Source organism: Megalops cyprinoides, chromosome 25 (assembly GCF_013368585.1).
Source record: "Megalops cyprinoides isolate fMegCyp1 chromosome 25, fMegCyp1.pri, whole genome shotgun sequence".
NCBI lineage: Eukaryota > Metazoa > Chordata > Actinopteri > Elopiformes > Megalopidae > Megalops > Megalops cyprinoides.
Window position 1 is genome coordinate 10317930 of NC_050607.1, and position 27277 is coordinate 10345206.

At 45.3% G+C, this 27277-nt stretch overlaps 1 protein-coding gene and 1 long non-coding RNA gene across 3 annotated transcripts; one reads left to right on the forward strand and one right to left on the reverse strand.

Annotated features, from left to right (window-relative positions):
• Positions 1–3669: 3669 nt before the first annotated feature.
• LOC118771871 (protein kinase C and casein kinase substrate in neurons protein 2-like) lies at positions 3670–20548 on the reverse strand. Of its 2 annotated transcripts, XM_036520002.1 has the most exons (11): positions 20437–20548; positions 11649–11733; positions 11188–11344; positions 10862–11097; positions 10480–10635; positions 10192–10367; positions 9766–9886; positions 7938–8056; positions 6186–6314; positions 4334–4518; positions 3670–3782 (listed from the first exon to the last, which is right to left on the reverse strand). In XM_036520002.1, exons 2-11 carry the CDS (start codon positions 11700–11702, stop codon positions 3670–3672), a joined length of 1446 nt encoding a protein of 481 aa, XP_036375895.1. In that variant the 5' UTR covers positions 11703–11733; positions 20437–20548. The 2 variants fall into 2 exon arrangements, with proteins under 2 accessions (XP_036375895.1, XP_036375896.1); XM_036520003.1 differs by lacking the exon at positions 6186–6314.
• Positions 20549–24680: 4132 nt separating this feature from the next.
• On the forward strand, positions 24681–25956 carry LOC118771621. The gene is made up of 3 exons (XR_005004617.1): positions 24681–24760; positions 24847–24881; positions 25874–25956. It is a non-coding gene; the product is annotated as an uncharacterized LOC118771621 (long non-coding RNA).
• The last annotated feature ends 1321 nt before the right edge of the window (positions 25957–27277 follow it).

Consider the following 27277-nt stretch of genomic DNA (forward strand, 5'->3'; position numbering starts at 1 on the left):
GGAGGCAGGGGTGCGACGGGCGGAGGAGGCCCTGCGGGCACTGCGGGACGGACTCCTGCCGGAGCTCTCGCGCAGCATCCAGGAGGTGAGGGAGGCGCGCGGGCGGGACTCCTCCTCGCTTGAACGCGCCTTGGAGGAGCGGCTGAACGAGCTGGCCGGCTCCGTCGGGGACAGCCTGGCCCGGCTGATGGAGGCGCAGGGAGGGATGCAGGGAGAGGTCGCGGACCTCCAGCAAAGGCTGGAGAGCATGGAGGACCCCTCCCTATTCCGGCAGGACTTGGCGGATGTTACTGCAGCCTTGGACGAGCTCCACGGGGCTCCTCAGCAGAGTGACAAAACAACAAAGGACCTATCGGATCAGATAGAGGCCACAAGGGTGGAGCTTCAGAACAGGAACCAGGAAATGGCCTCCACTGTGCAGGAGATGGAGCTGGTGAGGGTGCTGGTGCAGAGCGTGGCTGAAGACCTTGGGCAGTCCATGTCTGCGCTCAACACTTCTGTCCTGGCCGTATCGGCCCAGATCCTTAGCCTGCACACTGGGCTGGACCAGGCCACGGGCAGTATACAGACCCAGGAGGAGGGGCTAGGGGAGTTAGAGGCTCAGGCAGAGAACAGCCGGGGGGAGGTGGAGGTCAGGTTGAGGACTGTGGAGGAGAACATTGATGGTTTGCAGGTCTCCAAAGTGCAGCAGGAATCAGGGCTGGAGTCCCTGCTCTCTCGCTCTGAGTCTCAGGAGAGCACACTGGCCACCCTGGGTCAGGAGTTGCTGAGCACCTCATCTGACGGGGAGGAAGGCGCGGGGCTTCTGGCCGCCCATGCCCTGGGCAGCCGGGTGGAGCAGCTGCACGGTGAGCTGGGGGAGCTGCGCAACGTGGCGGCCATTCTGAGCAGCATGCAAAGGGAGCAGGTCTCGTGGAACTCCAGCCTGAGCCAGCAGCTGGAAGGACTGGGCCAAAGGGTGACGGAAGTGGGGAACGCTGTAAGAGAGGCCCAGGCTTCAAACCAGCTGAAGGCCTCCATGGGTCACGCTGGGAAAGATCTGCAGCAGCTCAGGACCACAGTGGACAGCTTAGAGTCTTTCTCCAAAAAGGTCGAGGGTCATATGGAAGCCATTGCTGTTCTAAAGAGCACTCTAGAGGACACCAAGGAGTCAGTAAGCACACTTAACAAAAAACCAAATTAACCTGGGGAAAAAAGATGCAATGGGAGCCAAAGAAAGGGAGTGGTGATGGCCACGGGGGGGAGTGGGGGGTGGACTACTGTTCTGTGAATCTGAGCCACACAGACACACTGCACTGTTATTTTTATTCCATTACAGTATTTTAAAGATCTTCCACAATCCCAGTTATAGCTGTTATGTCTTCACAAAATGCTCTATTTGTCCTGTTTTTTTTTTTTTGATGAAAATAATAAAAAAAAAATTCCCATGAAACAGCTATGGATATCATTTGTTAAACCACACACATTCTGGCTGATTTCAGAGAGAAACTGGTGGCAGGGGAGCATGTAGACAAACAGAACCAAACGCACCCCTGGTCTGTATTTAACTCCTTTTATTAACATGTTGTGGACACTTACTACCTTCAGTTGTGTCAGTTTAAGTCCGTGTTGATCTGTGACCACGTCTGTCCAAAACGGAACGTTCCTTGCCATTCTCACACTCTCACAGTGCTCACATGCTTTACATTCAAACCGTGCTTGTCTAAAACCTCTCCTACACCAAACACATTACGGGTCGTCTTCAGGAATACCATAACACTGTGAGTGTGTGTGCGTGCCCAAAATTAGAAGGATTAACATACACATGTGAAAATACCATTCTATGTGGCATTGAACACTCCTGTTGGAGTATGAGTAAACTTGGTGTTTTTTTTTTTAGCTTCAAACACAGAGAAAATGTAGAAAAACCAACTCCCTTTAACTATGCAGGATATTGCTATGCGTGACGATTAGTAACTTAACAGTAAATCCCCCGGGAAAAAGTATTTACAAGTGACAACGATTCAAAATTATACTTGCATCACATAAATGTCAAATTATTTTACAAACTGATCTGAAATCACAGCATTCATCCTACAGCAAATGGCACTTAAGGTGTATTATAAATTAACAGTCTTCAAATTCTAAGTTAGAGTATCATAATAGCTTCTTGGTTTGCTGCTTGCCTTGTTCATAGGTTCATAACTATTTACAAAATGACTTTTGAGACAATCAATTACTGCCCGGTGTAATAAAGAACTTGTGATACTAGTGGTTCTACAATCTTCCTGTACAGCTTTTTTTTTCAGCTTCCAGTGCTAGCTTGAACAAACAGCATACCTTCAAATGAGGCTGGTTTTTCAGTGAAACATTTCGAAAAGCAAAAAGGCCACAGCGCCACCCTCAGGCTCTTTAAATGCAGTCCACTGGGGTCATATTGGGCACAGTCATTCTGACAAGTGTGTGAGTTGCTTATCATAAATTAGTGGATGGGTACAAGTGTAGAATTAGTCAGAGAGGATTGTGTATGTGTGTGTGTGTGTGTGTGTTTGTGTGTGTGCATGTGTGTTGTAGTCTGTGTACAGAAGGTGAACTGTTTCCTAAAGGGCAAGTTAACCTTGGAGGAAATGACAACCTGTGGAAGTGTTTACCTAGGCATGACCTTTTATATACTGTGGTCTCCATCAGGCCAGACATCTCACCAGAGTTTCATTTTCAGAGTGCATCTGACAAACTATATCCCTAACCCTCAGTGTAACTGATATTCCGCTTCCTCAGAGAACAACAGGCACACTTTATGTGCTGAACTCTCTGGTAAAGAAAAGCATCTGATTGGCATTTCCCTAGTGACAAAATTAACATGTAACAACTGTCCAAAACACAAGCATTAGCACACCAATTCTACCCCTTATTAAACTCTATTCCAGATCCCAAATGGCTCTGTGTGTGTCCATCTGTGGCCAGAACTAACGTCCATCACTGTCAGTTCTTCTGCTCAACTGAGAGCAGGAGGATAGGCGAGAGACGTCGGCCTTCTCTGCTGTTTGTCGTGTTGACTGACTTGGGTGAAAACAAAGGACCTAAGGCATCCAGCACACTACTATATTAGCACAGAGAAAAATCCACTTTAAAAGGTAAAATAAAAAAAAAACACAGGGATAAAATCATATGTACAAAGGATATAAAAAAAAAAAAAAACTGTTCTCTGTGGGTGTGCCACAGCTGGCTCTGCAGCTCCACTGCAGGCTAGGCCAGTCTTGTAACCATCGCTCCAGCTCCGATTATTAATCAGATATCCATGGGGATGAGCGGACCAGGATTAGCTGAATCCTCACTACAGAACATTAATAATTATTGGGGATTAGTTGAAACCTCTCTGCTTTGTGTTAGTTACTGGTGGGGTTGAGTTGACGGGACTGGCTGAGTCCTGCGCAGCGTGTTAGTTATTAGCGGTGAAGTGCTGCGGAGATTAGTGAAGTCTGCTGTGCGGTGTGTAAGCGATCAGTGCGGACGGGCCGAAGGGCTTGGCTGGGGGGCCTCTCTGTACTGTAGCGCTTCCATTGTTTTCTTGCAGCCAGGCTTGCAGCTGGCCTGGCCGAGGTATGCGGAGCTGGAAATCCCTGCAGCTCGCTCCGCTCCCCGACGCGCGCCTCTCGCTCGCACGCCCCCCCCCCCCCCCCCCCCCCCTTCTCACTCCATCTCCTCCACGTAGTTGGCGGGGTACAGCCCCACCTGGCCGCTCTTCAGCCGGCCTGTGCACCAGCCCTGGTCGTCCTCCTCCCCGATTTTCGTGAACTCGTCACCTTCAGAGGAGGGAGGATAAGAAGAGTTGGGGCTGTGTAAAACCGTCATGATCGTTATCCGACTCCATGTCAGCAACCGTCCAACTGTTTCTAATTTATTGGTGAGAACCTGTATTATCATTTCAGAACAAACTAGTTTCCTATTTTTGACACATGGCAAAAAATCCCTGGATTCAATCTAAGTAAATACTTAACAGTTTCAGTGAGGCCAAAACCTGCCATTAATCAGTAAGATTTGCTGTCATGATAAAAGACAAGAAAGATATCAGTGTAAATATTGACTGGAAAAGAAGGCTGACAGGACTACACTTCTTGGCCCTCTTCATCCCCATCCTCCTCCTACTTTTTTTGGCACTGAGGCTCCCTCTCTCCAATCCAAATTGTGCCAATCAAAATACTGCAGCCAAACTTTGCAGCCTGACCTGACAATGACCAGTATCACCAAAGCAGGCCTGCAGCATCAATAGTGGTGATAATTTTCCGTGCTAATCTCAATCCATTCTTGCAGACTGGCCTGTGTGTGGTGTGATGGAGGTCACCCGTCTCTGTACCTGCTCTGAAGCTGAGCTCGTCCTGCTCCTGGCCCTCGTAGTCGTAGAGCGCGCGGATGGGCACAGAGATGGCCGGCGAAGAGGCCTCCTCTTCGAAAGGGTTGCTGTTGCCGTCGGCGTCGTCGGAGAAGGGGTTCGTCGTCTCCTCGTCAGACCACTCCTGCGTCTTCTCGGGTCTACTGCCGCTGCAGGGGGGCACAGAATAATCAATCACATGCCTAGGAGCCAGATCATGTGACAACTGTCAGTCACGGGCAGCTCAGACACCGACTGGACAGCCAGCATGCCAGACAGGAGGGCAGGGACCAAACAGGATGGTTAGAGCAGCCAGGAAAAACAGCAAACACACACTTGTTGTATTGTTGTTTCAAACCAGTCTCAAAACTAAAAAGTTCTTTGGTAGCCATCACCATCGGCCCATGTATTCAGAGCATTGGATGAACTCTGAGCTCCCCAGCACTGAGTAGACCAGGGCTCAAAATCCTTTTCTATATCAGAGTAGCCATAAACTATACCAATATATGTCCTCTAACTGAGCTCTGAGTAGTGGGACACGGCGAGGACATGGGAGCTGCTGTTCAGCCTACCACCAGCAGAGGTCAGCAGACACCCACCACACACACAAGGTGATGCGGACCCACAGACACATGCAGGAGCTGTGGTTCAGTCAAGCCCATGCAGGCGGGGAACTGCAGTGGAAGGGTTTCATGTCAGAAACGAGTGAAAACACCATTATTATTGCCTGCATGAAAAGGTGGTGATGGTGATCCTAAAGGACTCCCTGCACAAAACAAGCCGAAACACTAGATGGAAAATAATAAATAAATTTAAAAAGTCCCACGCTGATGGAAAGCACTGAGATTTCAGTGGTTTGATGGGTGCTTCTCAGTTGAAATGACTTGCTTGGTAATGTGGCCTCCAGGCATCAGAAAATGCCTTTATACCCATGTCAACTACTCTACTAGTCGCAAGGGCTAACATTGAAGTTGAAGCATTTTTTTTTATTTTAATGTTCTAATTTATTGGTGAGAACCTGGATATCATTTAAGAACAGACTAGTTTCGTATTTTTGACCAAAAAAAAGCACGTATAAAAAATTCCTTAGAGTCTAAGTAAATATTTAACAAAGTTTTAGTGAGGCCAAAATCTGCCTTTAATCAATAAGACCTGGTCTCTTGCTAAAAGAAAAGAAAGATATCAGTTTAAATATTGACTGGAAAAGAAGGCCAACAGGACTATGCTTCTTGGCCCTTTTAAAACTGTGAAACAGCACGGCTGCACTGATAGCGCTCTTTAACTGCATGAAGTCAGGGTGACGGCGAGCTGCGGTGTGAGGCGGTTACAGCGGCAGCAGGTCAGCCCGACCCGCAGAGACAGAGAAAAGGAGTGCAGGGGACAGCGCTGTCACAGACACGCCGCTTGGTTAATTTGTGACTGAATGACCGTGCAGAGGCGTCACCCAACCCAACGAAACAGAGAGGCCCGAAAGGGAGGTGAGAGAGAGAGAGAGAGAGAGAGAGAGAGAAATGGGAGAGGGAGAAAGGGAAAGAGAGATGTGAAACTGAAGGGGGGAGATGTAGAGGGAGAGAGAAAGGGAGATGGGGAAGGAGTGAGGGAAAGAGAGTTAGGGGACTTAAGGGAAGAGATAGAGAGGGAGAGAGGAAGACAGAAATGGGGGAGAGAGTGAGGGAAAGAGATGGGGTGGGGAGCTAAGGATGGGGAGAAGGAGAAAGGGTAGTAAAGGGAAGATAAGAAGGACAGGAGAGGAGGGAATGGGGTGGGACTGATGAGAGAAGAGAGGATGGGGGAGTGTTGGCTATCAGAGCATTAGCTGAATGAATCTGTCACCAACGTTTTGGTTTCAACCTCCGCTTTTATGACAGGGCTGCTGTCAGGCTGTTCGGCAGGCTCCTCTTCCTCATCGTCCTCGTCTTCGAAGGGGTTTGAGCCCACCTGCTCTGTGCTGTCGGGCACAGCGAGGCTGGCGACATGGAGACAGAGGCATTGTGACATCCAGTACCTCAGCCAATCAGGACACAGGGCATCGTGCCATGCTTCCTGCTCCACCAATCAAGCAGCAGAGCATTGTGACATACCATCAAAGACTCTTTAATCACTAAGCTGCATTCCTACTCATATTCTGCATTCCTTCTGGAAATGGCTGTAGGGTCTTGACTAGTTCTGTACTGAAGAAATAGGGAGGTCCAGTATTAATGAGTAACAAGGACTTACGAGGGACAGAACTGCAAGTAAATATGTGGTGTTGAGCATCTTGTTACTGTGCTGAATGTGTGATTCACTGTATGTTTCCTCTGTGGTCGTACGTAGGTTTCACATGGAAGAATGAAAATGCCTCTATTTACTCTGGCGTGCCACACTGTCGCAGGTAACAGTACAGTTCTGACACAGAGTTGTGAATATCAAATGTCTCCTGCTCCTGTGGACCCACAGACGACAAGCTTATCTTTCCCCTCACACAGCTGAGATATCACTCTCTCTCTTGGCATTCCAAGATTCTCTAAATCCCACAGAATACCAAAACATCGCTTCCACTCTACAAGTGAAGCATAGCTGGGATGGCTGTTGCGACACGATTCTGAAAACTGGTTCATGTTTGTTTTGACATGGAATAAACCCGGGAGATTGACGAACAACAAAGAATTCCAAGAAAACATCAACACTGTATATACAGGACTAAGAGTTCATTTTACACAAATTTGAAAATGAACCCCCCACAGACAGGAGGGAGGTGTAATGGACATTACTACGATATTTAGTAAAGTTACGCTTCAAATTCACAACCCCCATAATGGGTGGAGCTACAGTGTGCTGTCAATCACTGACCCATATAAACCAATCAAACAACTACTCTTTCCATAGTAAGGCAGGGTGACTGGTCTAAGTCAATGAGTTGCTAGTAACTTGTGACCCCTCCACTCATTTTAGGCATGATGACAATCCAGCTGTCCTTAACTAATCACAGCCAATACAAGCCAGGAATACACAAATACTGAAAATATGCCATTGGATAACAGCTAGACAGAATGAGGTAGGGAGGAGTTGTGCGATTCACAGATATTATCAACATAGCTGTGGATGTTTGCTCTGTGATGTAAACCCTGAATAGAAATGGCAGATTTGAAGGCTGGAATGTTATGTGCCATTTCTGCCATTTTGGGCTGATCACAGCAAACAGATACTGGCTCAGGCCTTCATCTTAGGTTGGTCAGCTTGTTTAATGGGTACACAGAGTAACAGTACTGATCACATTCAGTGGTGTGAAACCAGACACACTTCCCTCTTTGACATATTAAAACTGTTCTGGAAGGAAAGCATTCCTTTAACCACAGATTTTTTTATATGGTTTTTCATATTCAGACATATAGTGTCACCATGTAATGTGAAATGATTGATAGATGGTCTGCAGTAAGGTGAACACACCTAATCATAGTATGACATTTTCTCAGTTTGGCAAAAGGTTATGATTTCCTGCACTGTCCAGTTTTAAGCAATCCTTATGTGTGGTGGTCTGGCTGCTGAGGCAGGCATGCTGGTCGTGCCCAGCGAGGGGTGGTGTAGTGTGGGGCAGTGTGCTGGGCGGTACCTGCTGCTTCGCTTGGCCGCCTGGTCCCCTGTCTGGCTGATGCCTGTGAGAGTCACTCCATCTCCAGGGCTCTTCTTCTCCTTCCTGCTCAGACTCCGGTTTATGTCTACAGACCATTCCTAGAACAGTCATACACGCCACATATAAAGAGTTTCCCTATGCATGCAGTGGTTCCCCAGTATTGTGCTTAGCATACTTAAACACTGTGCTGTGCCTGCGAGAAACTAACACGGTCCCACCTTAGAGAAACCACAGGACTCTACCACGGTTGGAATGTGTTCACAACACAAAAACAACATCAGCCCAACGCAATCCCAACATCAGCCCAATGCTAAGCCAGCATCAGCCAACAGCTGCACTTGTGTCAGTACATTTATGAACGGTTATAATAACCTGCAGCTCCATTTAAGTAACCCATTCCGCAATTTAGAAATTTGAGTAGCCTACATGAATCAACCCTTCACAAGATGCCTGGAACAACTTTGGTCCTGCAAACATCAAGTAGTACTGGAAACAAACAGTGCTGTGCAGTTAGCCACAGAGATGGTGAGAGAATCTGCATCACACATTTGAAGCGGGCAAGGATTTTGTGAAATCGACTTTGACAGTAAATGTGGTATGTAGTATCCCAACCCCGCGTGCATAGTTAAACATGCTGTCATCTAGAGACACTGTGATGGTGTGAAACTGTCTGCGCTGGCCCACACCAACTGTACACACAGACACAAGAACAGCCAGGTGAGGGGGAGCCTGGGAACCTTCCATGCACAGCTCAGTAAAATGGACTTTCTCTTCGACAGGCCAGCACTGAGGAGGGGTAGGTTACAGAGAGCCAGGTTATAGACGGGTCTGGCAACTTCCACTCAAATGGACTTTATTCTTCTGTGAAAGAGTCACGCAGAGATGACCAAAGTTGAGGTCAATTACATTTCAATTTGGTCAATTCAGGAAATTAATGAATTGAAAGTAGCCCCATCATTTTCTCTGAAGATTTTTCAATTAAAGAACTGAATTTCAATTAATTTCCTACATTGACTGAACAGGAATAGAATTGGCCTGGAGACAACGAAGAGGATATTATGACACCCCCACAACCCATCTCTTAGCCAAAAAAGAGGGCCTGATCTCCCGTCATGGGGAGGCAGTGTTTAAGAAACTGAAAGAGTCTAGAAACTGAAAGAATCTAATTTAAAAGCGCTCTAATATTATAGCACAATGTAAAAGGTCCTCGCATTGAACTGGAGACGGAGTGGATCACAGCAGTGGCGCTACAGGACACAGAGACACAATTCACAAATCCAATATAACGGAAGCTGCACTTCAAAAATTAGGTATATTTTACATTAAACGTTTAAATGTTTTTTGATGTGTGGTCTGCCTAGATGAAATTGACATGATTTTATAAACAATGCTTTATAAAACTGAAAAAGAAAACATGAAAAAATTAAACAATGCATTGATAAATCACAGGGGCCCGTGAAATTGGATGAAATTGGAAGCCAAGGCAAAGAAGTGCTGTTATCTCCTATCTCTGCTCTCTATAGCACTCACTGACAATGCGGATGAGAGGAAGAGACAACACCACACAGAGAGACCAGCTCTGAAGACTGCGCTATACACTGCTCAGATAGGGAGCACAGGATTGCTCTCTAACCAATTCTGCCTTATTTTAGAGACATAGCGCGTGTCTAATTAAATCAAATTATGCATTAAAAGCAATGTGGCCAACACAGGGAAAGGTTTCAGTTGGACAGATCAAACACAGTATGTCAAACTCAGCACTCACTCTCCCATTCCCTCTCCCTCCAACAGTAGTCTGTATCAGTACCTCAAACTGTGGCCAGTTCATGGGCATCCCTGGACCGTGGTGGGACCGGAACCACTTCAGGTCCTCTTCCGCATCTGTTGCACTGACCGCATCCTCCAGCGTGTAATAAATGGTTGGGAACCTGGAGCCGCCAACACAGATTAGAACATCAATAAAGAAAAAAGGTTTACAGACTAAGACAGAGTGAGAGAGACAAAATAAAAACCCATTTCATTCACGACCACTGGTTATACATATACATTTAAACTATATATGCTGTTTTATCATCTTTCAATCTTTTCAATGTTATTCCAGCACATGCTTTGGCAACAAACGCATGTACTTGTCAGGCTGATAAAGCTGAACTGAATTTGAGCTTAAAGTGAAACTGAGCGAGTAGGACAGGCATTCTGAGAGAGTGAGAGGGATTTGTGCGGGGTCTCGTACTTGGGGTTGGCAGGCAGGTCCAGGTGGTTCTTCACCTCCAGCAGCAGCTCTTTGAAAAAGCGGATCCTCTTGTCCTCAAACTGCTGCCACTGGTCGAACACCTGCTCCATGTTCTCCATGTACTGCGGGGTGCACTTATCCAGCTCCACCAGGGACTTCTCATAGCGCTCCTTCGCCTGTGCGCACAGAGACACGCCTCAGAGGGGCAGGAACATACGGGGCTTACACACACACACACACACACACACACACACACACACACACACACACACACACACACACACACACCTTCTCCATCTCCTGCTGGCACTTCTCCACCTTGTCTTGCAGCTTCTTCTGCGCCTCCGGGTTGTTGTTGTTCTCCAGCTTGCCGTTCCTCTCTCTGGTGGTGGCCAGCTTCTCCTCCTTGCAGGCCGAGTGGTACGCTTTCTTCATCATTTCCACCTGAAACAAGAGCACACAAGGGTGGTTCCTCTCAGCCGGAGACAGTAGCACAGTCAGTTCCTTACAGGCCACGCGGAATAGAAGAACACAAGAAGTTAAATGAGAATGGGCCAATCAGTCTAGCTAGGCCTGTCATGTTGTATACAGTGTATCCTACACCACTCCAAGTAAATGTTTCAGCCCTCAAGCTCAGTGTGGGCCACTCCCCATGCACAATTGGTGGTACCTCTTTGAGCTTCTTGGCCCAGGGTTTCTGCGCCTTGCGGAAGCTGTCCTCGGCCTCCTTGGTCTCCTTGAAGCCCCCGATCATCTGCTTGTGGTAGGCCTCCTTCTGCCAGTTCTTCACCTTCTCAAAGTCCTGCCCCATCAGCGCCGCCTTCACCTCCATGTGCAGGTCGCTGACCTTCTCCGCCTCGGTCATCAGGGCGGTCCAGGCCCGCTCCAGGGTCCCATACTGAGGCCCTGCCGGAGAAGCGGGTCAGAACCAGAGCAGCGCACAACCCGGGCTCGGAGTCCTACAGAACCCAGAGACAGGCTGGCACCGGGCAGTACCTTTCTCAATGAGCTGCCTCCAGCGCTTGGCCCACTCGGTCAGCTGCTGGGCATAGGATTTCTCGATGCGGGCACGCTCATGGATGCAGGTCATCAGGTCGTTGCACAGGCGGTTGCCGTCATCCACACGCTTGACCGTGCGCTTGTAGTTCCCCACCTGGAAGGAAGAGGAAGACGAGGAGACACTTCAGTCCTGGAGTCAGACGGTTAGCCCATGGGCTGGGCATCAGGACAGAGGGCTCCACAACCTCACTGAGTCAATCACACTTGAACCAACACCAATCACAGTTCAGACAGGAAGTGACACAGTACAATACAGACAGGAAGTAACACAATGGTGTACAGACAGGATGTGACACAATACAATACTGATTAGAACTGTACAGAAATTAAAGCACAGAGAGTGGGTATAGCAGAGGTTACTGTCAACAATGCAGACATCACAGTTAATGTTACGCTACCTCCCAAAAGCTGTCGCTGGAGACATCAATCATGGAGTCATAGGAGCCCGACATCGCTGCGTCTGTCTGAACCCAGGGTCTGGAACTGCAACACACAAACACAGAGAACAGTGAACCCAGCCCAGGGTGTGAGCCAGTGAGGAAATTCACACAAACAAGCCCCCAAATGCAACTTGTACAGCAAGACAGCAGACATCTGACAGCTTATTCACCCACTCCACCACCACGGAAATACAGTACACTTGTTCCAGCCCAACCTCTTAGCACCCTCTGGTCCCCTGTTCTCTCGCTCAGGGCTGGAGACTGGCTGTTTAAAACAGCTGCGGCTTAAAATTGTTTAAATTGCTACCCTGGATACCAGTTTACTATTTAACAATAATACTTCACTTTCCCTGGAACGTGCTGTTAATCACGTTCCCTTCATCCCCTCAGCAGACGCTGATATGCCCTCAGCCTTTCCCCACCCCACAGCCAGGAGTAAACAAATACAAGGAGCCAAGGCCGTCAGCCAAAACTCCTGCATCAGTGAAGACCCGGAACCCAGCGGACAGAGATAAAGGACGTCCCCAAGGCCTGCTTCTGGGCTGCCATCTTGCTGTTGTGTTGGGCTGAGCACCCCTTTCTGGACTGTGCTAACTATGCTGCGTGCCACTTTGGGTTGTGTAGGACACTGCTAGCTATGCTAAGTGCTACTCTGGGCCGTGCAAGACACTGCTAGCTACGCTAAGTGCTACTCTGGGCAATTCAGGACACTGCCAGCTGTGCCGAGTGCTAATTCGGGTCCTTTTGGACTCTCCGCTCATCGCACTGAATGGCGGGGCATGTAGAATACTTTCCATGGGAAGTGAGGAGAATTCCTGCCATTCTTCCAACAGATCCCTGCAGAGGCCCAGTAATGGAGCTTATCTGCTCGTCCAATCAGAGGCCTGATCAAATTCCACCCCCGACAAGGGGGAGAAAGACAGAGTGAGGAGAAACAGGAGAGAAGTGGAGAGAGAGCAGGAAGGGGGGGCTAACTGCTGTCCCCTCACCCTATGTGCTGACATCTGGCTAGATGGGAAAGGCAGCCCTTTACTTCATCATCATACACAAATTGCAACACCATAGCAACGTTATTACAGCCTCATTACAATACCCCGACGGCCTTATCATAACCTTGTCAAAACACCCCAGCAACTTTATCACTGCCTCATTACAACACCCTAGCAACGTTATCTTCACATCCCAGTCACAGCATCCCAGAAATGCCTGAGGGTGAGCGAATGTTAATGCACCCCAGAGTACACAGCACTGGGATGGGTGAGCTGGATGACCACCATTTAATGGCAGCTACAGCAGTAGCAGGGACCGGTCCTCCACACTCAAGCAGTGTAACGGCACTGACAGAAAGGGCTCTGTCCCCATCCCCCTCTACACTCTCACAGTGTAACTGCACTGACAGAGAAAGTCTACTGATAGAGTAGGTTCAACCCTATGCCCCTCCACGCACAAAACATGCTGAATTATGCAAAACCATAGAAAATCGAACAATAATATATCATGAAAAATACTAAGAATGCTGATTTTAAATGGATTTCAAGGATTGCAGAATGAAAATGTGTCAGACCCTTCTGTTTAGAATAGCCTAACCTCTCACAAGCTGTGATGGGCAGCTGAACGCTTCACTGCCGTTGTGATGCAGCTCCTCTCTTTCCTACAGAGGATGGACTTTCGTTTCTGTGTTCATCGCATTCATAAAATTTAGACAGAGACTGATTTGAAGGAAGACGATTAACCTTATGAGGCTGTATCTGTCACACTGTGAGAAACCGCAGCTCTTCCACAAGCTCCTTCAGCTGGTGACGTGAGCTTAGCCTGTTGTCTCCAGGCTGACAGGTTTCTTGTGTCAGCCAGTCTCATTGGCCAGTCTGTACTCACTAAGTCTGTGCAATGTCAAGGAATTTCTCAGTATTCTATCAGTTGCTATGCTCTGGTAATCTGCCATGATATGCTGTCTTTTAAGGGCCTGATAGCACACAAGTCTATGCTGCATTTCTGTATGTAGCCCAACAGGTGATATAACTTTGTTTTGTTGGTCTAATCTGGTTTACTCTAACAGTGTGTATTTAGCTCTTGTAATTTCAGGACACTGCAGTCCGATTACAATGGAAACTGAGAGCATGGCAATCCCTCTTTCCCTTTCTAAGTGTGTGTAGCTCAACGAAGAAGTTACCCATAAGTATCGATTTGGGGCCAGACCGCCCAAGCTAAACCATTATAAGGTAAACAGCAAAACTGGTCTTAAACCAGCGCTTTTGAGAAACTTCTGGCTGAAGCATGCATGTATACAGTAAGGGCTCTTCAAAACAAACTACTCTCTCGGTGTATATACAGCACAGACTCTTCACAAACAGACTACTCTCTTGGTGTGTATACAAAAGGGCTCTCCACAAACAGTCCACTCTCTGGGGGTGTATACAGTACAGACTCCTCACAAACAGGCCACTCTCTGGGTGTGTATACAGTATTGCTCTTCCCTAACAGACGCCTCTCTGGGTGTGTATACAGTATTGCTCTTCACAAACAGACCACTCTCTGGGTGTGTATACAGTATTGCTCTTCACAAACAGACCACTCTCTGGGTGTGTATACAGTACAGACCTTCACAAACAGACCACTCTCTGGGTGTGTATACAGTACAGACTCTTCACAACCAGACCACTCTCTGGGTGTGTATACAGTATTGCTCTTCACAGACAGCTGGAGTGCTTCTCTTGCACATTGCTGACAGGAAGGCTTGTTGCTGCTGGCTGCTGGGGGTCGGAGGTCAGGGAGCCTGGAAGGTTCCTTTTCCTGCTGCTGATGGTCGGTCTGTCCTCTGGGGACACTGGGGCCACTGTGTCTAGAGTGACTCCATGGTGAGTCACAACAAGAGAGACATTCAGCACCTTCCCCAGCGCCGGCTGCTGTGATGCTCTGGGACTGTCACTGCGTCTCTACTCTCACACACTCACACACACACACACACACACGCGCGCGCACACACACACACACCTATGTACACATGTACACACACACACACACACACACACACCTATGTACACATATATAAATGTACACACATGTACATGCATACACAAGCGCACACACAGATCAGATGTGATCCTTCTTTGCTGGGGTTTGAGGACATGAAGTTGAGTTCTCAAGGGATTGAAAAATCTGTGTGCGTTTGTGCACACGTGTGTTTGTACAGTGTGTTTGTGCTTTGCTATTAAGAGATTGTTGACCTGGACTGAACTATTTAAAAGACAATGAGATCATCAGATTTTTTACATTCTGAACTTAATGTGAAACAGGGGGAAACTCGATGATTCCATCAGTGCTGAGCTGTGATGGGAGTCAGGCTCTGTGCCGCCACTCTGGGGAACAAGCCGGCTTTTCTCATGGACACTTCATTCTTCCACAAATATGTACCATTTGAATGCAACTCTCCCTGCAGTCTCCATGGGGATGGCAGAGTTCTTACTGTCCCCTCGAGCCCATAGAGGGGTGAGAGGCCCCTCAGATGTCCTGCAAACTCATAACGTTCTCACAACCTTTCTCGAGCATTATACTGTGGGTATAAATATGCCTGAATTAAATGAGGGTCCTGCATTTATCATTCACATCATTGCTACCAAGTCAACAGACATATCAGCGCTCTCTCTCTCTCTCTCTCTCTCTCGCTCTCTCTCTGCCTCTCTCACACCTCACACACACACACACCCAGAATCAAATTTGCACTACTGCATCACATTACAACAACACTAAAACAACATCACTGCAGGGAGTAAGAGTGTTTTGAGCAGATCAACATTATAGGACTGAACTCCGAAACACTGGAACGCATGTTCACTGGTCCGTTCACTATTTACAGGGACACTGCGGCAACACTGCACCAATGTTACAGCAACATTAAGAGCTCTGCTGCACAAAATGATGGCTATCCCATTCCCACATGGTTGTCGGCATGTTTCATTTTTCATGACAATATTTCTGCAATCTCCAGATGTGCAGAGCAGAACAGAGCAGAGAGCCCAGCAGGTGCATGGAGCCCCTTTCACATCAATCAGGAAACATGCTGATGATGGGGTGCCTTTAAAAGCTGGCTTTACCTGCTGGTCACCACCGAGACTGGAGCCCCATAAACCATTCACACTGTGCTAGGCAATGCCGCCTTTGACACACTCCAGCATGGTGTGCACGATAACACATGAATGATAAAAGTTTTATTGTCAAAAGTGAGCCTTGTGTGATTTTAACGTTATGATAAACATTTCAGAAGATTATTTCCAGGTCACACAACTTGAAACAGAAAGAAAAAATAAGTACACAAGTGATATCTGACCTCGGTACACCTAAAAGTTTTTAGCTGCACCTGACACTTACCAGTGACCAACTTTGTACACCCCCTTTCACTTATGCTCTATTTATTTTCAAAAAATAACAAAATGCCTGGCCTTTTGTTCAAAAGAAATAAGAGGAAAAATGTTTTTTTTCTCCTTATATTTTCTCTTCATTGGACAGGCCTTGGTAATCAGTTACCAGGTGGTGATGAAGTTACAGAAATGTGGATCTCATGAGTATCTGTAGTGTTGCAGAGTAGGCAGTGGACCTTGAGAATAACCTATTTAATGAACAGACTTGAAGAATTTTCTGTTAGACTATAGAAAAAATTTCTGCTCATCTTGGTAATGGAATTTTGCTACACGAGGACAACATTTTTCATTTCAAGTTATCTTTTAGTTAAGTGTTCAAAAGTTGTAATGTACCATGCACTGCTTAGTGTTATGATCAATATTTTATTCTTTGTATTTTTTTTAACGTTTTTGTTGTTTATGTCAATATCTACAAAAATGTGTACGAATCACCTCTGTTTTAGCCTATATGTCTGAAAATGGGAAGGAATGAAAATGGGAAGGAATGATTATTCATGTAATATTATTTTTTGCAGAACTGCCATATCCATGGCCTCCTCCTCTTATCAGAGCCCAGAGAGGAGGGGCTGTGCTGGCAGGCATTCGTCTGCAAAAAATAAATCCAGCACCCTAAAAGGGAGCCGAGTGAGTGCCTGTATGAAACACTTCTGCAACCTGTTTAAACCAAGCAGACGGATGAGACACCAGTGACCTTTCCCAGAGAGAGGGAGGCGTTGCATTGGACAGCAACCAGTCTGGGATGTTTGGTGCTCTTCCCAGACTCAAGAGAGATTCCTCCATCTACGTCAAAACTCAACGCTGGAGATGATTCTAGTTTGCCACTCCTTAGCTAAACCAAAGTGACGTCTCTGCCAAACCAAAACTAAACCATTGGGATGACCACTACTTCTCTGTTTTTAAAAATGAGAAATTCCTTGCTGCATTCAATTTTTTCTCCTTTTTGCTAAAGTATGGCCTAATATAAGGTGTGTGCAAAGACATACACACACATTTACATCACAGTTACATTTATTCATTTGGCAGACGCTTTTATCTGTAGCAACTTACAACTGAAGGCACACACACACTCACACACAAACACACACACACCTGATACAGTACATACAAACTGGACCCCCTCTGGACCCACATTATAGATTCCTGCTACCAATTCTCCTGCAATGTGCAATTTTTTTTTTAATGACACACAACATGGAGTCTGTTCAGTGAAAAAGAGCATTGTGGCAATCAAAGATTTGAGACTGTCTCCCCACCCCTCAGTGCTGGTAAATCCACTGCACTGCACGAGGGCAGATCTGTCTCCACTGCGCAGCATTAAGGCAGATCTGTCTCCACTGCGCAGCATTAAGGCAGATCTGTCTCCACTGCGCAGCATTAAGGCAGCTCCGTCTCCACTGCGCAGCATTAAGGCAGCTCCGTCCCCACTGCGCAGCATTAAGGCAGATCTGTCTCCACTGCGCAGCATTAAGGCAGATCTGTCTCCACTGCACAGCATTAAGGCAGATCTGTCTCCACTGCGTAGCATTAAGGCAGATCTGTCTCCACTGCGCAGCATTAAGGCAGATCTGTCTCCACTGCACAGCATTAAGGCAGATCTGTCTCCACTGCGCAGCATTAAGGCAGATCTGTCTCCACTGCGCAGCATTAAGGCAGCTCCGTCTCCACTGCGCAGCATTAAGGCAGCTCCGTCCCCACTGCGCAGCATTAAGGCAGATCTGTCTCCACTGCGCAGCATTAAGGCAGATCTGTCTCCACTGCACAGCATTAAGGCAGATCTGTCTCCACTGCGTAGCATTAAGGCAGATCTGTCTCCACTGCGCAGCATTAAGGCAGATCTGTCTCCACTGCACAGCATTAAGGCAGATCTGTCTCCACTGCGCAGCATTAAGGCAGCTCTGTCTCCACTGCGCAACATTAAGGCAGCTCCGTCTCCACTGCGCAGCATTAAGGCAGCTCCGTCCCCACTGCGCAGCATTAAGGCAGATCTGTCTCCACTGCGCAGCATTAAGGCAGATCTGTCTCCACTGCACAGCATTAAGGCAGATCTGTCTCCACTGCGTAGCATTAAGGCAGATCTGTCTCCACTGCGCAGCACAAGGGCAGACGTATGCCCACTGCCCAACAGTCGGGCAGCAGTATGTCTGCTGTCCAATACAAGAGTCACTGTATGTCTGCTGCACAACATTTGGGCAAACCTGCGCAAACTTGAACTGAACCTTGTCATAATGCCCTTTTAACGAACTGAAACAAAACACTGAGAAACGTGCAGTGTCAATAGAGGTTTCAGGGCAGGACACATCACACCTGCAATGTGGGGACCTTTCCTTTAGCTAACTCTCCATATCTCCCTGCTCCTCACCGTGGGGAGGAAAAGCAAATAGAGAAGCACACTTACGTAATGTGCAGATTATGAAAAAAAATGCTTTCGCAGAAATTCCTCTCATCAGCCCTGGATTTGCACTTTATGAGGCTGTTGCCGTTTCCTTTCATGTGTTTAAAGTGGCCTTTGATTGACTTTTACTTGTATTTTCAACAGTAAACTGAACCATCTGTTGTGTAATGGTACAATACGGTATGCACATCTCAGAGTAAAGTCCATTAATGGTAACCTATCGTTTGACCTTTGAGGTTTGAAGGAATCCATTCATACTGATGGTGTGTCACACCAATGGAAGAGGTGCATACTGGGGAATCAGACCAGCAGGCACTAATGCCTGTCTTTTTTCTGCATCTGTAACAATGGCAGCAATCCCTTTTTGACACTTCGGCTGCATCAACACACAGACAGCTGTGTGCTTCCCTCAGTCTTAAACGGCGAGCCTCACCACTCAGCATCAAACCCACAGCCACATGGACACAGTAAAACAGTGTCATCAAACCCTTAAGTATATCTAAGGGAAACACTAAATTACAACCCTGCGGTTTGAATGTGATGATGATATTCGCTCATGTAGCCTTGGTGGTCCAATATGCTCTCTGTGATCTGCTGTATACTGTCGTTACTTACACGTAAGAACACTGGAACTTGCACATCAACCAACAAAGCAGGGTCTGTGACATTTTTTCATACTCTCGTTCGGAGCTTGCAGTGCAGTTTGCAGCTAAATTTAATATTCTCTCGCTGTGTGTGACCAATCTGACCCTTCCTCTGAATCATTTAGTAACTCATTTGTTTTGGAACTGTGAGGTCGTGTCTTATCTTAACCAAAAGAAACATGACACACACTATATCTCCTGGTTTATGAGCGATCAAACAGGAACTGCTCTGTGGTGGACTGACATTCCATCACAGAGGGCAAGCAAATACTGTTCAATACATTAACCCTGACGGTTCGTCCGGACAGATTTTTGAAAAGCAAAACGCATAAGCACATCTAGCTCAACAAACCAGCAAGGAGGACCTGTGGACTGGATTTAAAACCTACAAATGCGTTGCACATGTAACGTTGAAATAGGTACCCATCAGGAGCCATCCTTAAGATTCGTCTTTTCCAGCGGTTTAGAGAACAGGTGGTGGTTTAAAACGGATCACGCTGCTCTCAACCCACATCACTGAATGCATACATTACAGATCACTGTGACGTACCCATTTAGCTACTATTGATGCCCCGTTTCGAAGAAGCTGCTTTCTCCGGACATCACGAAGTAAACACACGCCAAACCGTAGAGATGGGTTGACAATGGGTTTGCTGTTTGCTGGTCGCACCGTTTGCTGCTTGGCAAGCAAGTTCTACTGTACAGTCTGCGTTTAACGTCGACTAACGGTAGACTAGATATTTCACAGTTGGCTATCTAATTAGCTCACTAACCTGACATAAGGGACACTACAAATAGTAACCGTATCATCATGCGGGATCACGGCTCCGCTATCTGAGAACTGCACCTCCAGAATTTAAACCAGAACTAACAAACGAACAACCGTGAAACAGTTCCGAAAACAGGGCACATCTTAATAGCTAGCGATGGATATCTTTATAGCTAGCTAGCTCTATTTTACTTTTTATGTTGATGAAACTCAGTCCTCTCCCGCTAAACAACTGCAACAGATGAAAATGACGTCCCGCGTCATCTTTGAAAGTTGCATCTATAGCTACAGCTATAATCGTAGGTAGCTATATAGGTAGCAAACTAGCTCGAATTTTTTTTTGTAACAACTCAACTGAAAATTCATAAAATATTTTCGTAGTGACCAATATAGCTAATGTTTGCCAGCTAAGGTTATCTCTCATACAAGTCAATCAGTAATTCTCAATTCGTTAACGTTATCTAACTAAAGTTACAAAAAAGTTATGAACACAGACATGGATAAAATAAAAGTATTATTCGTTTACCTTCAGGCTGCGTACTCCCCAAATCGCGATGCTATACAGCTAATAAATGAACACCCTCGATTGAATTTTGAGTTTTTTCTTTTACCCCTGGTCCGCACTCTCGACGAATGACCTGGAGCGGCGCGCCTCTCTGACGTCATGGCATCAAATCCATGAGAACTTTAAACTGCACTTTTTTGGGGAAAAACTGCGGCCGTTGGGCAATAACAGGACTTTGAACACAGGAATGAAATATATGGGTTGATTTTTTTTTACAATATGTTACGACTGTTGGCAGTGTAGTTACAGCTTTAGGTAGCTAATCTGAGGCCAGCATAGCTCTACTTCAGAATTTGCAAGCAATATAGATATCTTTCTGGGACAGTAAGATTAGAGAGAGAGAAACAATTGGGCCCAAGCAAAGAGTCCCCAGACACCTTTAAATATGAAGCCTACAGAAGGCTACCAACTACCGAGCTCTGACCTTTTTGGCGCTGATCTGTTCCTCCTATTTGCATATTTTGTTTCATGACTAATAGCTAGCTTTTTCATTGTCTGCACTGGAAGCAGAATCGCTCCAGTGGTGGATCTCATTTCCCTTTTATCAGACTGTTTATCTTGCTTGTCTTCTGACTACATATACAGCTGTCACACAGAACACACCTACTGTAGTAACAACTGACAGTTTGCAATGCAGGTGCAAAAAGATATGGAGTATGACAGGTGAGCACTTATAAATTAGCAATTTTGGGAATGATGGCTAAGCATTAGACCTGATTCAGATCCAGTTCAAAAGTAGGTCTAGACTTTATTTAGTTGGTAAATAAATAAATAAACTAGCAGGGAAAGAGGGTATAGGCACTTAAGCCAGCATCATCTAAGTAAATATATTATCTGCTTTCTCATTTGTTCTGACACCAGGCGACTTGAAGGAATACACCTCATTCCAGATGAGATGCCAGTGACCTTTTGGGCTTACAGTGTACTTGAACACAAGGGAATCAAGGGAGTATTTCTTAATTTTCAGGATATTGGACATCATTTGGTAGAGAAAGGAAGCTGGGTTTTTTTTTTTTTTTTTTTTTTTTTACTAAACCATATTATTTCATTCAGTGAATGAAGTGCAAACGTCCGGGTGCCAGGATTCACTGATTCATACATTTATATCCAATGTGCATTCGTTTTCTCTAGTTCGTTCAGTGCATGACTGTGAATATTGTTCGGTTCATCCAGTATGTTCGCTCAGTGCGTGTGTGTGTGTGTGTGTCTGTGTGTCTATGTGTCTGTGTGTGTGTCTATCTCTGACCACGGGGTGGCTCTGTGACTTTGTGATGCTGTGCCATAAAATTTCAGCAGTGTGCAAACTGTCTTTGAATAAAGACAAAAGTAAATATTCATCAGCGCTGGCTTTATTAAGACAGTAATCATTAAAATTCATGTTAGTATCATCTGGAGCACTTAAAATGTGATTGCACAACATCGCAGGCAAACAACCAGACCTTCTCTGTCTTCATTCAATTCAATAGAAGATTCAGTACACTGGTACCGTTTCAGTTCACTGAACAAAAACAGAGACCTGGGTCAGTGATGATAATTAATTTCAAAGCCCTCCTGCCAGCAGCTGACTATGAAATGCCAGCTGACCACAAGAATCACACATTAGCTGCTACAAAAAAATCCCCCCAAGATTAATCACTTCTGTGTAATCTCATTATTGATTGTGCTGCAGAAAATCCAAATCCATGAAGCCCCGATTGTCTGTCTCCTGGGGCCTGGCTGGCTTCAGTCAGGGTGGCTCTGAAAAAAGAACATTCTGGCCCTTCAGTATACAGACACACACACTAATACACCAGAACAACTTCCTACCACAGAAGGAAGCAGAGGAAGCAACCACCTGCTTCAAATGTGAGCAAGCTGAAGCTAGGCAGGCTGAGCTTTGTTTGACAGGAAGCTGGCGCACCACTCCCCCAAAGATTTCCTGTCCTCATCACAAGGTGGCACAGGTTGACGAACTTTAGTTGTTTCAGTGGCATCAGCGCATGAGAAGAGATGAAAACCCAGTGCTTACAAGATTTTGTGTCTTTGTGACTCTTATAATGTAACTTGATGATGTATGCATGAGATTTACATAAGCAGCGTGTAAACACAGGTAGAATAAATGTGTAGCATTAGTAGAAATAATGGAGGTTTTTAGGAGTAGGGCACAACTCATTTGAGATGAGATGAAAGACACTACAGAGAAGAGCAGTGGACTCGAGATATCCATATTACATATTTTTCTAGTTTCGTAAGAAACTACAATAAAAGGCATACCCAACTGCTTCACTGCAATCATGTACTGGTTCTGGTAAGATTATCTTAAGTAGATCTCTTTCTAATCCTGATAGGACATAGGCTGAAGTTAGGTGGGTATTGATTATTGTTGTGCTAAATGCTAGTAGGAAATGCTGAATATAATAAAAAAAAAAGCTCTGTTTATTTTAAATCACACTCTCTGTCTGAGTTTGTTGCATCTGTTAACAGTGAAGTATTAACCATTCCTACATTACACAGGTTTCAGAATAAATTTTACCTTCGACCTGCATACATTAAAAAGCAATTCCTTCCTCGCTAGGGGTTCAGTCTGTCAGAAAGGGATTGCATGAGTAGGTTGTGTGAGTATGGAAGAATCTCAGGAGCTAATACTGGGGCCTCACCTGGGAAAGGAGTTCAGAGGGAAGAGGGTCTTGAGAAGGCTCACAATTCTTGGTATCAGGTGAACAACCCCTAAGTAATCCTCCGTGACAATTCTTCCAAATTATACTAAAATTAAATCAAAGAACAACTGATTAGCTTCTTTTTAATATCAAAGGTCATATATAGGTTAATAGTTTAATAAAACTGCCAAAAACAAAGTATGGCTTTAATTTGTTAGTGCCGAAAAGCACAGTATCACCTTGGTGCCACCTTGTGGTTAGAGAAGGTACTACATAAACTGAACATACTGGAGGAACTGAACGAATCCGTGTTGTGTGCACTGAAGTGTACTGAATTTGACAGAAGATTTAGTCAGTGCTTGGGGGCGTTTATATTCATTGATCTGGGGTATACTTTGTAGATTTGATACACTGCCTGGAAAACAGTCAACCCCAATAATGATTTCCCATGCACACTTTTTATTTTTGGTTCTCTGGTTTTCTATAGGCTGACACAGGGGTTGCAAAAGCATTTGGGAATGCCTGACTAGTGACTTAAAGAAACAAAACGTTCAAAATAGTTAAACCAAGGCACTAAAAAGATTTGTTCAAAAAGATTCCTTTATCCACAAGCATCAACTAGTCCTTTTAAAGCTGACAACAGACAGTTGCTTCAAAATCCATCTATAATATGTATAGTTGATGTTGTCCGTCTCAGCTGCTACTGAATCTGATCCTAACCCCATATATCTAGCTATGCTCCATATCAGTTAAAAACGTTTTCAGCAGATGCTGTGCTGATTCAGTAATTGTTTCACATTAATCGGTTATTATATATGATGCACACATATGAATTCATGATCATTAGTTTCTTTGCAAACTCAAGTAGATAGCTAGTCAGATAATTAGCTATTAGACTTTTAATAGATTACAATTTTATGGTTGATTTATGTAGCCTTTGTTTCATTTGTAATACCAGTTAGGCAATTAGCTGAGTATCAATTCATATTTCTGTCTCATCAAATTTTATAATGGTTTGGCTTGGCAATTTTCGCATTAGCTAGTTACAGTGTAACTGTTACCCTCTGACAGCTCAGATGGTAGGAAGTAATGGGCATCAGCAAAAACAGGAAACTGCACGGGGAAACCAACATACTGCTACAGAGAGGTCACAGGACAACCACAAACAAAGAGTTCACCAAAACCTCCCAGACAAGAAAAACAGCTATCTGCTCAGGCACCGAAGGCAGTCAACACCAAGCCGACGTCCCCCCCCCCGGAGGAAAACACTAAGTAGACCAACCGTGCCTCTCCCTGGCCCCACCAGAATACTACCCCACTGACCTACTGAAGTAATACCAAGGACATGGAACACATTACATGCATGCATATATATATATATATATATATATATATATATATATATATATATATATATATATATATATATATATATCATTGCCTTTAAGCGGTCACTGAAATTCTTGATTCGTCACAGTCGAGTTTTAATAACCGATCACACTATCTCACTGTCTCAGTCGGAATTTCGCCTTTTGGTGGCGGCAGCACTACACTGGACTTTCTTCCGGGAGTGAACTCCCATAGGCGTGGTCGAAACGGTATCGCGCTATTGCAGTTACCTGAAAACAAGAAGATTAAAGGACGCTGCTGTAAGTACTGTATATATTAATAAATGTATTCTATATCTACTTTAAATTCGATTAAAACTCTAAAACTGTCATACTTTGTCATACAGGGCGGCGTTCACTTTAATCTTCCACAACAAATTAGGTAAGTTAAATTTCAATTCTGGTACACCTGTCCTTTGTTGTCTAACATGGCTGACTACTAGCCTATATATTATTCATAGCTGTATTGAAGAAATCGAATGTTTCCCGGTGAACAATATAATAGCATCATAATCTGTTGAAACACACAAACTGTGTTGTAAACATAGTTACATAAGAAAGATAGTATTCCATAGGATGATCTTGAGCTTGACCTTTTGTTTGCGCGACTGCTAAAAATGATGACATCACCTCATGTTTGTTTTGGGGAAGCAGCCGTTGCACATAAGCGAATAAAGTTGTATTTTATATTTACATTTAGTGGAAGACATTTGACTCTATAGCATGAAACACGTCGTGTTACTAATTTAATTTAGTAGTTTTCATTGAAACTTTTTGTGCATTAATGTATAATCAAATTAAAAATTTGCGTCAATGTTTTATGGTTAAAAGTGGCATGTTAAAAACAGAAAAAGTAACACAACTCTCACACGATTGTTTCAGTTTTTTCTTTTTCCTTACTAAAATTGAATAATAATTTAAACCGACCGGTTACGGCTAGATCATTTATTTTAAATAAAAGGCATATCCTGAGGCAAGTTCTGCACCACCAAGCTATAAAGTGAACTAAACAAGAATTGATTTTAACAATTATATCTTGTTGTGATCATACCTAGTTAAGGTTGAGCTTATTCATTTGAATTTTCTAATTTTTATTATTGTGATAGTGATCCCCGTTGTTGAGGATTTTGAGATACTGTACAGTTTCTGCAGCTGATTACCTTATTATATCAGTGGGTTGCATCACTAGAATACACATGAAATGTTCTTCTTGTGGCATCAAATCCATGTGTGGCCCCGTTCCACTGACACACTTTTTTTCTGAAATCACTTGGTCTCGTGATGTTGCTTAGCTGGTGTGAGACATTTTGGTTCATTTGAGAAATGGAAATGTTGCCATTTGCATAGAAACTGACTCCGTTTTCACGTTTACAGCGTACCCGAGTCAGAGGCGGACTGCCAGCCACAGGGCCCAGCATCTTATTCACACACAAGCGCCAGTGTTCTGTACCAGCACCAGCCAGGTGTGTAATCCCCATGGCAACACACCCGCTCCCAGCTTCACCACATGACACTGTGTTTACACAGGGACCTTGATGTTACATATGGGCAACAAATACACGTAGAACGCAGAGCATAGAATTCACACACGAATGCAAACAAGCATACACAATCTGATGCATTCTGGTAAGTTCATATAAATTCTAGTACATATTATTATTCTGAAATATTAAATTCTGTTATGTATTTAAAAAGGACCTCAGTAACTCACTACATGATAGGCTGATATTTTCTTGAGAAAAACACAGTCTCTGTATATGCCTTACCCTAATCTCAGTTCGACCTTTTGACTGTGCTTGTTGTCCAAGATTTAGGATAATGGAGCAATCAAGAGAACCGACTTGGACCATCTCCCAGTACGATGTTTCTGGAGAACCAGAGGAACCCATTCTGTCTGAGGTGGATCTGAGGTATCAGTCACACATCATCCTCTTCTGCAGTTTGGACCAACGCAGTCCATCACAAAGTGTTTAAAACACAATTATTACAAGCCAAACAGCAAGACTCAACGAGAAGTCCTATCAGAATTGTATTGATTTTGCTCTGTCAGTCTGCCTTGTCGTGAATTGCATCAGCCACAATGAAGTTGTGGAAGGTTCAGACCTGTGTTTCATCCTCTGCCTCTCGGAGAGTAGTGTACAGCACCGCTCAGAATGGCTGCACCGCACGCTTTCCTTCCTTTGTGATGTCACTGTGTCTGAGGGCTCTGTTTTAAGTAACGTTTTCCCTCAGTGTCGCCCAGAGGATCGGACGACAGCTGGCGGAGATCGGAGACCAGCTGAACTGCCGCTGCTGCAGACACCTGCCAGGTCCGTGGCTCCTCCCTCTCCGCGTGGCCGCGTGCGCACGCTCGCTCAGGTGTGTCGCGGGGCTCCGGCGGAGAGGGAACGCCAAGCCCAGAGAGATGACAGCGTGGCTGACCTCTGTCCTCCACAGCCAGGTGGTCAGGAGGCTGGAGCACTGGGGCATCTGGGTAAAAACCCCCTCACCTTTTCACACTGCTTCCTGGTGTACACACACACACACACACACACACACACAAACACTGTTGTGTGGGTAACAGATTTCCTTGTTTCATTCCCTCACAGCTGCACACAATACAGAATCATCATATCTGTCTCCTCCTAGGTCTCCCACATCGGTCACCCACCCAGCTGGGCTGCTGGTGTACTGACTGCGGTGATGCTGGTCGCTGCAGCCATCTGGGTTGGCTTCTAAGAAGAAGGAACTCCATCAATTTGCACTGAAATGCCATAAGCTGGTCTTTGGCCGTAATGT

Bases quoted from the DNA above. Each gene is read 5' to 3' on its own strand.
- LOC118771871 (XM_036520002.1), bottom strand. From the start codon at position 11,702: ATGTCGGGCTCCTATGACTCCATGATTGATGTCTCCAGCGACAGCTTT. The intron at 11,098-11,187 runs GTACTGCCCGGT...CTTCTCCGGCAG, and splicing joins GAGGCAGCTCATTGAGAAAG to GGCCTCAGTATGGGACCCTG. The intron at 10,368-10,479 runs GTGTGTGTGTGT...CTGTGCGCACAG, and splicing joins GCCAGCAGGAGATGGAGAAG to GCGAAGGAGCGCTATGAGAA.